The sequence below is a fragment of the Phyllopteryx taeniolatus genome, chromosome 7, assembly GCF_024500385.1.
Source record: "Phyllopteryx taeniolatus isolate TA_2022b chromosome 7, UOR_Ptae_1.2, whole genome shotgun sequence".
In the NCBI taxonomy this organism is placed as follows: domain Eukaryota; kingdom Metazoa; phylum Chordata; class Actinopteri; order Syngnathiformes; family Syngnathidae; genus Phyllopteryx; species Phyllopteryx taeniolatus.
In genome coordinates, this window is record NC_084508.1 from 31,037,967 (window position 1) to 31,056,394 (window position 18,428).

Consider the following 18,428-nt stretch of genomic DNA (forward strand, 5'->3'; position numbering starts at 1 on the left):
CTTTACCCCCCCTCCTCCTCAATCCCAATTTTTGGCTCAGTGTCCAACATATCCCTTTGCGCCTCTAAATGGACCATCCAGAGATGATCTTTTGGACTTGAAGACCTAAGAGATGCACACCTCCAGAAGGGTCACACTTTGGCCGCGAACGAGACCTGTTGTGGCGCACACGCAGCAGATGTTTCCATCGGATTCTTTTCACTCCACTTCCATACAGGCCCGGCTGGCCCAGATCACCTCCACGTGGATGGATCCCACTGTGGGAGATGTGCACATGGAATACAAAGCCCCCTGAAGAAGGAGTCTCTCCCCTCGGACAACTGTGCGGTGACTCGGTTCAGACGCCACAGACAGACAGACAGACCCGCTTCTTTTTGTAAGGTTGTTTTGTTGTTGCTCCAATCAGGATTGATCTGTGAGGTGAGCCAAAAAAGGGTTTAGGACAGGGTGAGAGGGGGCGGGCGGGGGGTGGGCTTAGCATCGCCGGCTGTTGCGCCCAGCTGCTCCGTGGGGCTGGGCAGCGATGGCAGCCGGTCGCCCGCAGGAACAGGACCACCCGCCCGACAATGGCTTCACCCCACTGGATCTCCCGGCACCCAGGCTGCTGCCGCACATCGACGGCTCGGTTCTGCCGTCCCTCGGAGGGTTCGGGAGGCACCAGAAGCAGCTCGTCGTCCTGACCTGGATACCGGCATTGTTCATAGGCTTTAGCCAGTTCTCGGATTATTTTCTCTTGGCACAGCCCAATGGCACGTGTTTGCAACCTTTGGCGAACGACACCCAATGGACCGTGGAATCATATTCGGTAACCCCGCCGCTTCAACTCAAAGTCAACGGCACCGAGGATGGATACGGCGACGGCAGCGGTCTGCTGTGCGCCTGCGAGGAGAGGACATTGGAGCTGCACACGGGACTCGGTCAGAATGTGGTTACCAAGGTAACGAGAGAGCACTTACACAGGCCCGCAAATGAAGCTTAAAAAAATAAAAATAATAAATAAAAAATCATCATCATCATTGCTAGTGCCAAGTCGACAGGAGCATCTGATACAAATACTAACAGGGCTCACCCACTGACCTCAATCTGAGAGAGAGACAGTGTGTGTGTGTTCGCCTAGCCTGTCATAAATTGTGTGTAACTATAGTCAAAGGTCATTAACTAATGATAGACTAGGAAAAATTAAATTCAGGAATTGTCTAATTAATACAATGTTGCCAATTATCGATTATCATCGCCTCCAACAAACACCAAATTAGACCTCCTAAGAACTAACTATGTATATAAACTATGGAGACTCCATTTTAAACTACTATAGAACATCTTCCGCTCTTTTGATCGAATGTCTGTGGGAATGTTTGTCCATTCATCCATTCGTGTTTGGCCTGGAAGAATCTCTGTTCTCGGCGTTGTTTACGCAAGAACGTTATATTTTCCCGTAAAAGAGTGTTGTTTTGGTCCGTCATTTACATAACAATTGCAATTTGGAGAGCAAAAAGACAAACTTTAAACAATGGGTTGCGAAGTGGAATTTTAGAAAAGAAAGTTATTATAGTAACACATCTTTTAGCAATTGGAGGACATGTGCGAGTATGTCAAATTTATTTTTATGTTTACAGTGGAACTTGGTGTGTGATTCAGCCTGGAAGGTCCATATTGCCAAATTTTCTCTGCTGGTGGGCTCCATATTTGGCTACCTAGTGATGGGCGTCATGGCCGACTGGTATGTTCATTTATCCATTCCTGTTTTGTTTTTTTTCCTGACTAAAGCTTAAATCAATTAGGATTAAATAGTTGTCATTTTAATTACAAAACCCTCTCAATTTGTTACCTGCGGCGCAATGTGACATCCTCATTCACAGTCATGCTTCGATCATTTCCAACTCATTTTCAGTAAGTTTCGCTGAGAGGACATTATTATTCATTAACGTAGACCAAAGTAAGGAAATTATAATATCTGCATATAGTAAGTGTGACATTGTCATTTACTGCGTTGCCCTTCTGTTTTCCGAGGTAGCAATAACATTTCTGATACAGTAACCCAACTGGCAGTCTGATACGGGTTTATGATATGATCTGTGAACATGGTAATTCAAAATAGGTTGTGTTTATAGCATGCCTACGTTTGATAGTCAACACTTGACACATGGCTAATAGTAATGGCTCGAAACGAAGCACTGTGAGGTCGCCATGATGAAAATCTTTTAGGAATAGTGTTAATAATACATCGAGAGCTAAATAAATGAACAAACCGGCTCTTTGTAGCGCACCTGCGAGCCTTGGAAACAAGGTCTCCTCTTTTGTGCCACAAAGTTCCCCCTCGTAGTCTTGTCATTGTTCTTTCAAAAGCTACAAATATTTAGATATTTTTATATAAGCTAAGCTAACCAGCTTTAAAGGCTTCGACGTGAACGGCGAATGCCGCGAGTCACAGACATTGTCCTTATTGATAATTCCTCGCTCGCATTCTTCTCAACTGCCATCCACCAGACAGACCGACGTCTTAAACGTCAATAAAAGTGTTTAAAAATCAACATATAAACATACTGTGGTGTGTCGTCCAACCACTAGGGGCACTACGGAAAGGAATGACTAGCTGTGGGACATAGAAAACGAAACGAAGAAAAGAAAAGAGATGATGATGATGAAGAAGAAAGTAGCCTTGACAATGCTAACTACCATGGGCTAACTGAAAAAATGAAACAAAGTAAAACGACAAGTGTTTTCTTGGAAATACAAAACATACACACCTCCATATAAAGTCCGCTGTGTGTAAATACAATGCGTAGTTTCCTCGTATGATACAATCAATTCATTACCTTTTAAAACAATATAAATCAATTTATTTTCATTCAGAAGAATAACTTGCCAAACACAGATCGATACAGATCACAGGAAAATAAATTGGTACATCGCTATAATGAATAAATTGTTACACCACTATTGCTTATTGTATTAAATTCAAGAGTATGAACTGTATCTGACAATTAAAGCACCATTTTGCAATATTTTTTCACTTTTCTTTGTATCACTCAATCAGGGCACATGTAAACACAGCCATATCTATTCCAAGTAAAGCCCAAATGATAAGGAATTGTTGCAATCTCAGGTTAGTGTATGACTTAGGTTAGTGTATGACTTCACAAATGACAAATGACTTCACATTAAAGCCAGTCGGAAAAAGTGAGTTTTAATATGTGATTTAGAAGATGTGACCAATCTTGCATGGCTTATCTCCTGAGGCAGCTCGATGACTTTGGTACAACCAGAAGGCCCTAACCTGAAGAGTTGTGGCCGCGGGCTGGCTCTTAATAGGTTAATAGTTCTGTTATGGAGCTTGGAGCCAAATCCATAGTGGTTTAAAAGTCTGATCAGTGAAATCTTAAAATTAATTCTAAAACTAATTGGAAGCCAATGTAATGATGCTAAAGTTGGGGCAAGGTGATGTCGTCTGTTTGACACAGTAAGAAGCCTTGCTGCTACATTCAGAACCACTGAGAATAAATAACAATAACATATTTTGACATGAAGAAGAATTTAGTTATAAACAAAATAGGAGTGTCACAAGCATCACAACTGTGTCCTCCCTACTCTATAACCATGACATTAAAAAATTGGTTTGGTTTGACGCCATAGTTTAGCACTGTATTAGATATTATTTCAGCAGAAAGTGAATTCCATAATAAAGTGAACTGACCCTTTAAGTCATATCACTGTGGTCCGGTCCTGTCTGCACACTGAGAGCCAGCTGAGCTGCCTCGTGGGAAAATAGCCTGTGAATTGTGGAAACTGGAAACTGTGTAAAGAAATGGCTTCACTCTAACCTGACCTACTGACCAAAACTACCCCCCTCAAACTAGGAAGTCCACATGGTCTGTGCCATACAATGGCCAGAATAGTCTTTTTGACTACATTAGCTTCTATTCTAGTTTTGTGACAGTTTTTAAACACTTTGTCTCATCTTTGTTTTTCTTCTCTCTGCTTCCAAGGTTCGGTCGACACCCAGTGTTGATTCTCTCTGTGCTCTTCATGCTGGTGTTTGGTTTGAGTGTTGCCTTCTCTATAAATGTCACCATGTTCAGCACCTTGCGCTTCTTTGAGGGTTTCTGCTTGGCGGGCCTCGCTCTCTCTCTCTACGTGCTCAGTAAGTACACGCCTCACACCTGTCTGCTTTGTCCCTGCTTCCTCACAGCCATTCTCCATTTCCCCTCTGTGATCAGTGATGCAGAATGCACTGGTATGGTAGGAAGAGGAAAAAAGCAACAGATAGATGTTAAAATTCTTGCTATATTTTGATTTGGTACAGTATATATTCAGAACAATAAAAATGACTTATCAAGAATTCATGTAGTGCAGAAATGATAGATTTTTATTATTTTTATTCGAATATAGTGTTTTACTTGCCTGACTTCTGTGCAGGCAGTATGGGTTCAATTCACACTCAGTGAGTGTGTGAATCTGAGTGTCGATGATTGTTTGTCTCTATATGTACCCTGTGACTGACTGGTGCTGGGATGTTCAGTCAGGGGAGGCAAGGGAGGAGCCTGAACTGCATCATGTAGAGTAACAAAATAAAAAGATTAAATAAAATTCTCTTTAATTTTAGCTCAGTGGTCTGTGAGTTATATTGATTTTATTTTCGACTCCAATAATGAGTTAATTGTGAAAATTGCTGAATATGCATATTTCCTGTTCAAATTCATGGGCGAGACGCAAAGCCAGGTTCACCCCCAATTGCAGTCCCTCACTTAAAAGCAGAAATAGCACAGAGCCAACAGTATGGTTCAAATTTCAGTACTACAACAGAGGAGGATATTGGGAAGTTCTTTTTCACGTTTCCAGACTTTTTATATGCAGTCTAATTTGTACTTGTCATGCTAATTTATTTCCTATTTGCGGTACATATTTAGGTTTGCTGATCGCATAAATCCACAGATAAAAGCACAAGGTGAGGCAGATAATATTCTGCCTCACAAAGCCAGACTACCATTTGGCAAACACAGACAGGTAAATACAGGCAATTGCCTGGGGGCCCTAGATTTCCAGGGACCCGCTAAACGTTTCACAAAAACTGATTAGTAAAGTTTTATGTGATTTAAAGCATTTATTGTTGTTTTAGTCTTAATTCATAAGATTAAAAACACTTGAAAAATGCTTAATCTTTGATAATCGCTTCGAATGCCCCTGCCCACACCGGTCTTTCCCAATGGACTAGTCTATTTTCTTATTGCGCACTGCAGTTTTGATTCAGGAAGACTAAACAAAATTGTTAGCGCCATTATGAGGAAAATGAAACGGCAGCTGCAGTAAATGCATTCTTAAAAAAAATCTAAATGAAAGCCAAACACTGTATATCTATTTAACTAACCTTAAAAAAAAATCTTAAAACTGGATTACAAATCGAAATGGGATGTAATGAAATTAATAAAACAAACGCCGGGGACTAACCTTAGCCTGCTCGGATGAGAGGCGAAATGTCTTCTTGGACAACCAAAAGAGTCCAGTTGACAACCAGAACAGTTCAGTTGGGATCGATTCACTCTGTTTGGATCATACTGACTCTTATGTCTGTGCCTCACCAGTCATGAAACCCAGTGCACGTCGACAGTCACCGGTGACTATTCCAGGTTGTCGTCGGTTGAGCTACCTGCAACCCTGAACAAGATAAGCGGTATAGAAAATGGATGATTAATTCAAACATCTGTATCGTAGTCAAAGTTTTGGCATGTTGTATAACAATTACCAGGCCAACAGTCGGCAATGTCCCTTCATAAAGCTAAAACAAAACAACAGCACTGTGGTCCACCACTGTTGTTTTAGGTTGCGATGTACCAATTCATGCTCATACTGAACACTTAACTTGCAAACTTGTCAAATCTGACAGTTAGTTCAGATGTGGAGATTTAACATGAAAAGACTCATGTTCACAATTTGACAACAGCAAGGAGTCGGAATCATGATAATCACTTTGCAACACTTTTGGATGTGATACAGCTAAAACATGAACTTGATTCATGCTGTTTTTGTTAAGTTTGTGAAAATGCCCGTGTGCTCCTATTACTTCTGATTTGATCCAAAAACATACTATACTCAGAATTTATTTGCATTGAGAATTTGAATTATGGGAATAGTGTGTCTCTGCTAGTCAGCGGGAGAAGTTAATGGACACTTTGCTGGAGAAGCGTTAGTATACAGTATGTGCAAGTTTTTCATTTTCAAAAAATATCAATTTTTAAGTGCTTTGATATGAACAATAATGTTTTTATTTAAAAACCTCCACTTTGAGATCTTTGTTTTGTCTCCAAAACATACAGTAGTACATACTACTGTAAAGATACTACATATAAACAAGCAGCCAAACCAACTCAGTTTTTATTCTCTTCAAAATAACGGGCCTGTGTAAACAACCTCCAATTGTACTTGTTTTACTTTGTTATGTTTCAACTGGTTTGTGTCGTGATTTAAAAAAACAAACAAACAAACCAACAAACATTTGTGTCTCTCTAGTTTTGTCAAAAGAGATGAGGACACAAATTCATTCCATATAAGATGCTTAAGATGTTAATGGGTGATTGTTTATATTTCTCCGAAAAATGTATTTATTCCCGGTTCTCACCATCATTCGTCTGGTTAATAAGAGATTATTCAAATATCCGAAGAGCGAGGTCAGGCTTTCAGACAGGGTGGGTGAGTGGGTTCTACTCAGCAGGGATTCTCAATAAATCTCTGCTGCTTTAAAAAAAAAAAAAATTAAACCTTTAAAAAGTGGACTATTTAAGAGATATCACACAGTTATTTTTTTTTGCAGCAACATTATGTACAAGCCAGGCGGCACGGTGAAAGACTGGTTAGCACATCTGCCTCACAGTTCTGAGGACCGGGGTTCGAATCCTGGCCCCGCCTATATGGAGTTTGTATGTTCTCCCCGTGCCTGCGTGGGTTTTCTCCGGGCACTCTGGTTTCCTCCCACATCCCAAAAACATGCATGGTAGGTTCATTGAAAACTTTAAATTGCCCATAGGTGTCAATGTGAGTGCAAATGGTCGTTTGTTTCTATGTGCCCTGTATTGGCTGGCGACCAGTTTAGGGTATACCCCGCCTCTCGCCCGAAGATAGCTGGGATAAGCTCCAGCACGCTCGCGACCCTAGTGAGGAGAAGCGGAACGGAAGATGAATGAATGTACAAGCCAATTCCACTTGAATGATTTGTGAAGTGGTTATCTCTTTTTAAAAAAAAAAATATATATATATATATATTACTGTATTAAGATATTCAAAAGTGGCAGTTGCTTGTTGATAGTTACTATTAAAGCTAAATGAAATATGTTTTGTTCAGTGTCTGTGTGGTCACACACGGTGGTAGGGGGAACCTGCTCTACAGCAGATTATTGAAATCAATTAACACGTTCATTTTACAGTCAGCCATAGGGGGGATGGGTGAGACTGGAGAGTTGAGTTATATAATGTAGTTGTATGCCAACATTAACATAGCCTACTGCAAGCGACTGCAGTAAAAAAAAAAAAACAACAAAGAAATGAAAAAGAAACTACTTCATGACAGTTTAAATACATTTAATATCTTTCTGGAAGTTTATTTTACAATTTTATTAGCGCCTGTGGCATATATTGCGATTGCAACCAAACTTAAAGTGCAATAGGATGTTTAACCTTACATGTCTGGTGTTGCGATGAAGGGAATGAGTGATTTACCCTATGTTCGGTATGAAGCAGAATTCAGTCCATCACTTTGCTTCGTTTCATCCGCCTGTTGCCATTTGAGTTGCTAGCCCTCACTGTCTTCAAAATATGCATACTGAGTTTGCGTACGCACATTCTCTCGGCAAGGAAACGGGTCTGCAGATGCGAGCGAAAAGGCAACTATAGGCCAGTGGCACCCTCCACAGTGTGAAATGAACAATGTGTTCATTTTTCAATGACTTAAGACAAGGGGACATACAGTATTGTCTCTGACATTCAGTGTGTATGTTGACCAACTGTTTGAAGGGTTAATGCTTTCAGAATTTAATATCAGCTGTACGTTTGGAGGCAAAGTAGGAAATCATTTGCTACCTGTACACCTGTATTCTGATGAGCTTGTTGTGACTTCCCCGTCCAACAAAGGTCTGCAGTGCCTGGTTTAATGTTGTGTTGAAAATTGCCATGAGTATCTCTGTTGTGCTGAATGACCAGATGAAAAAAAATCAATATATCTGAAACAGTTACGGTTAACCACTGCTAGCTTTTTTCCACACAGCTTTGGTCATCTCATCTCGGTTCATTGTTTTGGAAACCACATATGATAGATAGATACTGTTGATACTAGGGGTGGAATGGTTCACAAAATCCACAGTTCAGTTCGGATCTTGGTTTTGTGGTCACAGGTTTGGTTCTTTTCGGTACACGTTGACTCTTCGCAAAATCAATTATGTGTTTTGTGTGTGTGTGCGTGCGCGCATTATTTAGTTTCAAATAATGTGAAAAAAACGAGTGAAAATTTATGAGTCGCAGATGACATTGTGATCTGCAGTAAAAGCAGGGAGCAGGTGGAGGAACAGTTAGAAAGGTGGAGGGATGCACTGGAAAGCAGAGAAATGAAGATTAGCCGAAGTAAGACAGAATATATGCATGGATGAGAAGGGTGGTGGGGGAAGAGTGCGGCTACAAGGAGAAGAGATAGCAAGGGTGGTGGACTTTAAATACTTGGGGTCAACAGTCCAGAGCAATGGTGAGTGTGTTAAGGAAGTGAAAAAACGAGTCCAAGCAGGTTGGAACGGGTGGAGGAAGGTGTCTGGTGTGCTATATAACAAAAGAGTCTCTGCTAGGATGAAGGGCAAAGTTTATTAGACAGTGGTGAGGCCAGCCGAGTTGTATGGATTAGAGACAGTGGCACTGACGAGTCGACAGGCAGAAGAGCTGGAGGTGGTGGAAATGAAGATGGATAGGATTAGAAAGGAGCTCATCAGAGGGACAGCCAAGGTTCGATGTTTTGGAGATAAAGTTAGAGAGAGCAGACTTTGATCGTTTGGACACGTCCAGAGGAGAGATAGTGAGTAAATTGGTAGAAAGGTGATGAGGATGGCGCTGCCATGCAAGAGAACTAGAGGAAGACCAAAGAGAAGGTTGATAGATGTAGTGAGGGAAGACACGAGGGCAGTGGGTGTTAGAGAGGAGGATGCAGGAGATAGGCTCTCATGGAAAAGGATGACGCGCTGTGGCGACCCCTAATGGGAGGTTTATTTAACATTTAGATTTCAAATTTAGGTGTAACATTTAATATTTTCATTTAACTATTTAAGTTGACAAACATTGTTATAAATAGGCAAAAAGTGACTTTCAAAAATTCACAGCATTTTTTTAAAAGATTTTTTTTAAGCTAAATGTGACATAATGTTGCTGTTTTTTTTCAAGGGTGAGCCGCATTTACAAGCGGCACCCCACAGAAAGGCAAATAAATGGCTGATCTGTTATATGTCTGATGCGGCAGTTTTGTGGGATCTCTGTGCAACAGGGGCTGTAGCTTCATGTACACTCACTCACTGTGCGCAATATCATGTAAATGGAATAATGAATGTAATATTTTCTCAACAACTTGTTAACACCATCATCACAATATGGTTTTACTTTGAATGAGGTCAATTGTCTGGTAGTAAACATAGAAACTGTCCCCATTTGATTTGACAAGCTAATTCCATTTTTTCTTTCTACCAACTTTTTAAAAAAATCAAAAACAATTATATTTCGGAATCTGTTTTCTCCCAGGGCCTTGCCATTTTCACTGAATTCTTTGCCTTTATTCATTGTTTTCTCTTTCTCTGTCATTCTCTCACTTACTCTCTCCGCCTCTCAACCATTTTATTATTAGCACACGCACGCACACACACAGACACACACACACTTATTTTTTGAGCTTCACTTTAAACCTTTCATTATCTGATTATCTTGCTACAGCATGCAGTCCATAATAAACTCTAGCTGGACCTAATATGCTGATGCAGTGTACTCGTGCACATATTTGGGTGTGGCAGCCATTTGGGAAGTGTTTATTAGTTGGTAATTGAGCACCTTGCAGGACAATCATGGGGGAGCTGTTAGCAGTGAGCTTCTTCCTCCTCATGCTTGTTTTTCATTTTAATTGTGGCCATGGTGCTGTATTGTATCACTGTTATAATCTTAATTTATTTAAGAGAGTTGTGTTTATATTTAATGAACAATAAAGAGAGAAAGTATTTCATCCCATTTCAAATCACCATGTGTCTTTTGTCAAGTTTGACTAGTTATTTTGAATTTAATGTGGTGCACAGTCAGCATGCATCACAAAATCAATAAAAATATATTAAACCGCATCTGAAAAATGGTCAAAAATTTCTAAACATGTCATCATTTGAGCAGTCCTTAGATGGTCTGAACAGGGAGCATTACAATGTGGGCACCAATTACCAATTATTAATGACTTCAGAGACTGTTGTGTGTGACACGGGATAAAACAGTTTATGGTGTACCCAAAGCGTAGTGAAGAAACTCAGTTGTCTTTTAGCTTCTCATATCGCCGCAACAGCAAACAAACAGAGAAATAAGATGTGAACCGTAAACTTATAAGAAGACAGTGGCAAATAATTACATATGACTCAAGCCACAACAGTCACAGTTAAATGGCACATCAGAGGTGTAACTAGCGTTGTGCATCTTTTGAATTTGAGCGATTCCGGTTGTGATACCGGTTGCTCGGTTCCTTAGTTCGATTCTGGTTCCAAACGATTCTTGATTCCGATTCTTTTAAGGGGGCTGGGTCCAAAAATAAATAAAAATAATGTTCTGGGAGAACTTTATTAGGTTCTCGATTCTCGATGACCACCCCTAGGTATAACAGTAGAGCCAGGATTTATTCGCTTGTGGCTTTCAAACAGAACTAGCCAAAGCGGGACAGTGCCATATCAAGTGCACATTCACACATTTACCCCACTAACATAAATAAAATTGCGGCATCGACAGTTTCTTTTCATATAAAAATGGCATGGATGATACTACATTGGAGGCCGCATATTGGTGGGTGACTTCAAGCCGCATTCGTCCCTTACACACAGGTCAGCAAGCCAGGAAAAAGCCATAAAAATGGCCTGAGATGGCTCGCGTGAAAGAGGCTTTAAGATGTGAAGAAAAATTATAGAAGGCAGACAAGGTGTGGGCATAGTTTAGTTTTTTTATGAAGCTGCATTTGGAACAAAAATTCAAGATGTATGACCCCCGTATGCAAAGAATGCAGTCAATCTAAAAGGGGCCATCACACCAAATCTTTCATGATCACTGACACAGTGCACAGATTTTAAAGTTTTTGTCAGCGCTACCAGGGGGGCACATAGGACCGCACACTACCTAACCAGATGTATGGCAAAAAGGCCCTTTTAAATATGATCAAAATATGTGCATGTCTGTTTTTTTTTTTGTTTTTTTTATTGAACCAATGTACATCACAGTAGCTAAATATACTGTATTTTAGTTTATTGATGAGCCTCATTTGTTTGTGTCAAATAATTTCACTACTAAATATAGTCATTTATGTAACATGGGTTACTAAATCTATATGTTCTCGATGCATGGTGTTGATGATTTGCTGATTATTCTTTGTGTTGTTACAGCAAAAAAAATCAATCAAAACAGAATACCAGTTGTGTTCTTTAACTCTTTACCTTGTCACTATGAACATATGAATCCCGAGAGACAACATACATCCCCTTTTTTTTGTATCTATGGGCAATTACAAATCAAAACCCCATTTTTTGGGGGGGGCTCAGTCCCTATTCCCCACCAATAGTATATCTGATAATACTTACCGTGATTATTCTGGGCACTATAATTGTGAAATGAAATGTTCTTACCATTTTAATCTCTAATGTACACAAAGGAATCTAGAGCATTTTTGTTGTGGGGCGTACACCAAGTGGTGATAGGTTTCTCTGGTACAAGTCATTAAGGAGGCTTCTGTAGGTTTTGGTGTGCTTTATTGTCATGAAACTAGGTCATCCGTGGAATGCATTGAACACACTGTGAATCCTGGGTATCAACAGCTGCTGGAGCAAAATTCTAAATCTTTCTGCGCTGTATTTTGATTATAAAGCAAACTGACCCTCAAAGATAGTGAGTTAAGAGCTTTTTTTTACTTTTTAAATTCATTTCCTCATATCTCTTTTAGCCAAGAGGTCAAGGGGTCATTTTGTGCCATTCTGTTTCCCCACCACCAAGACCCCCCAGCCATTATGGTTGTTGAAAAAAAAATATGTCGAATTTACCAGAATATATTACATTCATCCATACATTTTCTATACATTCAATAGGGTCTTGGGTGAGTTGAAGCCTTTCCCTGCTGACTTTTGGAGAAAGGCAGGGTATATGGTTGCCAGTCATTTACTGGACCCAGAGTGGATATTAAAAGTCTTCCCACTCCTTTTTAAATGCTAGGTTTGTGGGAACAGTTTGGAACCGGCCCCTTCTTGTTCCAACATGTCTGTGCATCAATGCACAAATCAAGGTGCATAAGTAATGAGCAACCTATGATACTTATTACTTCACAGTAATGGGCAACACAGTATGTCATCAGCCTCATTTGATTAAGCTACTCTGAACTAATAGTTGCAGTTCAAACGCAAACCACATGGGCGAAAGGAACTCCTGCTCTCAGGAACTCAAAGTTCCTGGGCTGGATGGTGAAAAAGCCCCTAAAGTCCGCTGGCGCCAATAGTTTTTGCCAATGAATATAATATAATATGTTGACGTTAAGCCATCAGCATAATGTGGTGGGGCCACATTACGGCCGGTGGGCAGGTGGGCATAGGTAAGCGTTATGGACCAGATCTGTCCTACACAGTCAGCACGAGTCAGCCGCCACCCGGGCCATCGTGCAAAACGTGCAACATGATGTTTCACCTTCACGTGACGTTGGCCTTAACTACAGCCTCTGAAATGCGGAAGACCAAAAGTTCTCCACCGAGAGTGCGTTCCTGGCATGATGGTGTGTAAATGGCAGATTTCAGTGGATCGGAGAAAACGCACAGCAAGCAGCACACGGGATAATATGAGCCTTAATGAGGTCCCTGTGCTTAGTGATCGTACGGGGCAAGTGCATGTAAACAATTGAAATTGCTGTTGAGGGTCTTATTTTGAACTTAGTAAATATCAATGCTATTAAGTCTTGTATTAAATATTTATCACCTCTCTGGACAGCACTATCATACACTCCTACACAGACGGTGGCCAGTTGTCTCTCAAAGTCTATTCTCATGCTCCCAGCAAAGTGAGTAAGAAACAACACAAAGTCAGTGTGTGTGGTACGACTGTCAGCCATTTGTCGTCAAGATCGGTGGCGCCATTTGTGGCCTTTTCTTTCTTTCCACCCCTTTTTTTCCACTCCTGTTTTTGTTTTCACCAACTCTTTTGTTTCAATTGCAAAGACAGTGAGGAAACGTCTGGTGAATGAATAGGGGCAAGAAAAGGGAGGTGAGGATGAGCAAGGGAATAAGGAGGGCTCATGGGGGATGGGGTTTTAGAGCGTGAGACTTCAGTGGTAAGAACAGGCGGGGGGGGGGGAGTGAGGCGACACCAGAATGAGCCCACAGGGTGGGGCGTGTGGAGGCAGTGAGATAATCAGCACAAGTAAAACCATTCTGCTTCCCAGCTAGAACAAAAAGGTCTATGCCATTGTGTGTCTGTGTGTGTGTGCGCGCGCATGTGTGTGCCTGCCTGCACGTGTGTTTGTGTGTGTGCAATAGCACAATTGAGCTGCCAGCTGTTGTAACGTCGTCCTAGTTGGGGATTGTTTTTTTGTTTGTTTAGTAAGCTTGGTGTCAGGTACATTAAATTTCTCTGGTGTGTGTCATGCTCTGCAACTCAACTTACTGTATATGATGGATATTCTTTCTTAAGCCCCGTTTCCACTAGACTGTATCCAGTGAAATGTATGCCATGTTTTAAAAAAGTTTGCGTTTTTAAACAATAATAACAATAATTCAGAAAGAAAATTCAGTACTTGGCTTGCAGTAAAACAAATTAGTTCTCCGCTAACATCTAAACACACTTAAAGCTCAGTTATTTTTTAAAAAAATGTTGTTGTTGTTGTTTTAAATGTTTTTTCCTCCTGTCTTCATTTCAGGGGTTGAGCTTTGCTTGCCTGCCTGGCGTTTCTCCATGACCATGGTGGCCAGTTTCCTGATGGTCGCAGGGCAGCTACTGATGCCAGGGTTGGCTGCTTTGTGCCGCAATTGGCCAGACCGAGATGATTGGCAGGTCCTTCAGATTGTAATAATAAGCCCTTTCGTATTGATGCTGCCCTACGTGTGGTGAGTTCACTGAAACTGTATGTACAACACACCTACTGTATAGTACTGAGCACATTCTTGTTGCTTTGGCAACACATTCTGTTGTCACTGACATTATTGCTGTTTCCATGTATTTTCTATTCGTTTTTATGTGTCTTTTCCTCATTGCAGGATTTTTCCTGAATCATTGCGCTGGCTGTTGACCACCCAGCACTATAGACGTTCAAAAGCTATGATGCTACACATTGCAAGAAAGAACCAAGTTGACATAACGACTGAACCTAACAGAGTTCTTTCAGGTGAAAACTATTTCAGACAGAGTCAACAGTCAACATGAGTAGTTCAAACCTGAAGTCCAGCTGTCTATTACTTAGTTTTGCCCATGATTACAGAATTTTGTGGTACTGTTTCAGGTGAAAAAAACTTACATACAATAATTAGAATATGCCCTTCATGTGAGGTAAATGTATTCAAAACATTTCCCACGTTAAGCTGGATTTACACTGCGTGGTTCAAGTAATTCAGTTCATATATTTTTGTTCTCAAGTGGCACAATTTGGATATGTGTCATGGAAGGGTGAAAGAAATGCATGGAAACAAATAGGCATGTCACGATAATTCAGGGAATCCCAACCGGCGTGCCGTGGCGCATTAGTGTCCCGTGAGCGCTCTTCAGGTGTGCCGTGGGAAATTATAAAATTTTACATAATTGCTCTAGAAAGTTATTTATTTACAAGAAATAATGTATATTTGTTCTTCTATTTATGCCAGTGAGGCATCGTGACAGACAGAACAAATAAATGCTATTCCATTAGATGGCAGGAAGTACATACAGTAATTAATGTATCCACTTTTTGTGACATTTTTGTTTGTTGGTGTGCCGTGAGATTTTTCAATTGTAAAATATGTGGCTTCACTCCAGAAAGGTTGGAAATCACCGGGATAATTACAACCCCAATTCCAGCGATGCCACTGCTCATGTCTATACAACCTTGACGTCATCAAAATACACACAACACGAGCAAACACAATGAAAAAACACCAGCTCTAAATGTAAACTACAGCGAAACCACAGACCATCAAATATGCTCTATGCTCACTTTTGACACTTTTTGTCTTGTTGCAGTCTCACTCCAAAATGGGGTTATTTTCATGTTTTCTTTCACATTCTATGACAACAGAAAAAAAAATTTGCAAACGTTTTAAAAATGCAAAAATAAGAAATTACATGCACAGGACATAAGTATTCTCAGGCTCAATGCTTTGTTGATGCACCTTCGGCAGCAATTACAATCTCACATATTCTCGAATATGATGCAAGAAGCTTGGCACGCCTATCTTTTTGCCAGATATGCCCAATTCTCTTTGCAGCACCTCTCAAGCTCAGTTTGGTGGGAATGCGGACAGTCAGTGCACAGCCATTTTCAGATCTCTCCTGAGATCTTCAATCGGATTCAAGTCTGGGCTCTGGCTGGGCCCTTCAAGAACATCCTTTGATATCTTAGCTGTGTGCTTAGGGTCATTGTCCTGCTGAAGGTCGCTGTCTGAGGTCAAGAGTGCTCTGGAGACGGTTTTCATCCAGGATGTCTCTCTACGTTGTGGTATTCATCTTTCCCCCAATCCTGACTAGTCTTCCAGTTTCTACTGCTGAAAACATCCCCATAGCATGGTGCTGCAACCACCATGCTTCACTTCACACATTGGCCATGTGATGAGCGGTGCCTGGTTTCCTCCAAACATCACGTCTGGCGTTCATGCCAAAGAGCTCAATCTTTGTCTCACGAAACCAGAGAATTTTGTCTCGGATGGTCTTAGGTGTCTTTGGGCAAACTCTAGGCGGGCTGCAATGTGCGTTTTACTAAGGGAGTGGCTTCCGTCTGGTGACTATACCACACAGGACTGATTGGTGGATTGTTGTAGAGATGGGTGTCCTTCTGGCAGATTCCACAGAGGAATGCTGGAGCTCTGACAGAGCCGGTTCTTGGTCACCTCCCTGACTAAGGTCCTTCTCCCCCAATCACTCACTTTAGATGGGCGTCCAGCTCTAGGAAGTCCTGGTGATTTTAAACTTCTTCCACTTATGGAGGATGGAGGCCACTGTGCTCGTAAAAACCTTGAAAACAGCAGAGACTTTTCTGTTACCTATCTTCAGATGTATGACTCAAGGCGATCTTGCCTCGGAAGGGCTACAGACAGTTCATTTGAATTCATGCTTGGTTTGTGCACTGACATCATCTGTCAACTGTGGGACCTAATGTAGACAAGTGTGTGCCTTTACAAATCATGTGGAATCAACTGAATTTACTGCAGGTGGTCTCCAATTAAGCTGTAGAATCATCTCACTGATGATGGGTGAGAAGAGGACGTACCTGAGCTCAGTTTTTGAAATTGGGCTCAGGTACATAATAGCAAAGGACACATACGCATGTGATTTCTTCCTTTATTTATTTATTTATTTATTTATTTTGTTAATACATTTGCAAAAATCCTAAAACGTTTTTCATGGACATACATACATATGTAGGTACATACATACACATAAAATGTGGAAGAAGTGAAGCCCTGTGAATACTTTTCGGTTTTCATGAGCTTTTTTTTCGGTTACTGTAACATAGTGGGGGGGGGGGGGGGAAAGTCAGCCCAGGCCAACTTAACATTATGTATTTCATATGTAATATTTATTTATTTGTCATTGTTTATTTGACGCTTATGAAGTTATCTACATAGAATAGTAGTTTAAAAAAAATAAAGATATAGGCGTTAAATCAAATTGAGCACTTGTCCCTGTAGTGTAAATACAGCTTTAGAGATGTTACTGCTTATATTTTTCCCTCTTTACTGTTTTTTTATTTATTTATTTTGTAATTAAGGCAAAATAGTCAAGCAGCTTTTCATACATTTTTGGACTTCTTGACCTATTGGCAAGTTTGAGTGACTGAACAGTCTCAGCTCAAGTGGCAGAGTGGTTGTCTCTCAACCCATACTTTACGGGCTTGATCCCCAGCTCCCTTGTGACAAAGTTGAACTATCATGGAGCAAGATACTGAACCTCCACTTGCTCCTAGTGCTGGGTCATCAGTAAGCCTCACAGATCTGCCGGTGTGGCGTTTGCATGTTCTCCCCGTGGCTGCGTGGGTTTTCAGATGTACTGTATGATGAAAAAGTTGTATTTCTAATGAACGGCTTCACATCACAATAGTCTCTTTGAGGTTTCCTTGTTTTATTCTAAAAAAGGTGTCTCATAGTGCAAGTGTCATGTTTTTAACCAGAGCTGGAGCAGGAAATGCACAAGAAACCACAAAGAACCTGCATAGTGAAGATGATGAGCACCAGGAACCTGTGGAAAAACATTGTGGTGCTGTGTGTCAACTCGTAAGTGTGTTTGTATTTGTGCCAATGTCACATTCCCTTCGAGCAATACAGCTCAGTTCAGCATACCATGGAATTATTTCTAATGGTTTGTGTTCCCACAATGTGGCGTGGATAAGGGGATTGCTGCATCAGCTACAGAAATAATGTGACATCATATCATACCAGAGCATATAGAGCATAAGAATTTTTATTTTTTTTCAAGAAATGTTGTGCTTTTGTGTTCTTCCCATTTCATTCTTATTATCACATGGATGGAAGTGTCATTTCACTCGACTGTTCAATGGACTGCAGTGTATCTAGTCACTGAAGTTAGTTAGGATAGTTAATTTCCTAATAAGGATTAAGGCAAAATATTTGGCCTCATCAACAGATGGTCACCACATCACTGCTTCTTTTTTGCTTATTTGTTTGTATTTTTGCAGGCTAACAGGCTATGGGATACACCACTGCTTCGCTCGCAGTATGATGGATCCGGAGGCCCAGCCCACTGCTTTGTGCCACACAGACTACTACACCATGGCTGGCATCGCTGTGGCAACATGCATGACACTGTGCCCCATGGTCGGACTCATGGGTCGACGTGGAGGGCTTCTTACCTTCATGATCATCACAGCCCTTGCATCACTACTGCAGTTGGGCTTGCTCAATCGTGAGTGATGACACAGAGATTCTCATTGTTGCTTGGGGAAAAAAAACACCAAGATATGAAATACCGGTAGTAATGATTTATGATTACCGTTGTTATAAATGCTC

General features: G+C 40.9%; 1 protein-coding gene across 1 annotated transcript in view; it reads left to right on the plus strand.

Annotated features, from left to right (window-relative positions):
- The window catches only part of LOC133480949 (solute carrier family 22 member 23), a 22,315-nt gene continuing 3,887 nt past the window's right edge, over positions 1 to 18,428 (plus strand). The window contains exons 1-7 of the mRNA XM_061779737.1: positions 1 to 937; positions 1,617 to 1,720; positions 3,987 to 4,141; positions 14,138 to 14,324; positions 14,475 to 14,602; positions 17,573 to 17,675; positions 18,098 to 18,324. Coding sequence (XP_061635721.1) covers positions 524 to 937; positions 1,617 to 1,720; positions 3,987 to 4,141; positions 14,138 to 14,324; positions 14,475 to 14,602; positions 17,573 to 17,675; positions 18,098 to 18,324 — 1,318 coding nt within the window. The 5' untranslated portion in view covers positions 1 to 523. The remainder of the gene's footprint in view (positions 938 to 1,616; positions 1,721 to 3,986; positions 4,142 to 14,137; positions 14,325 to 14,474; positions 14,603 to 17,572; positions 17,676 to 18,097; positions 18,325 to 18,428) is intronic.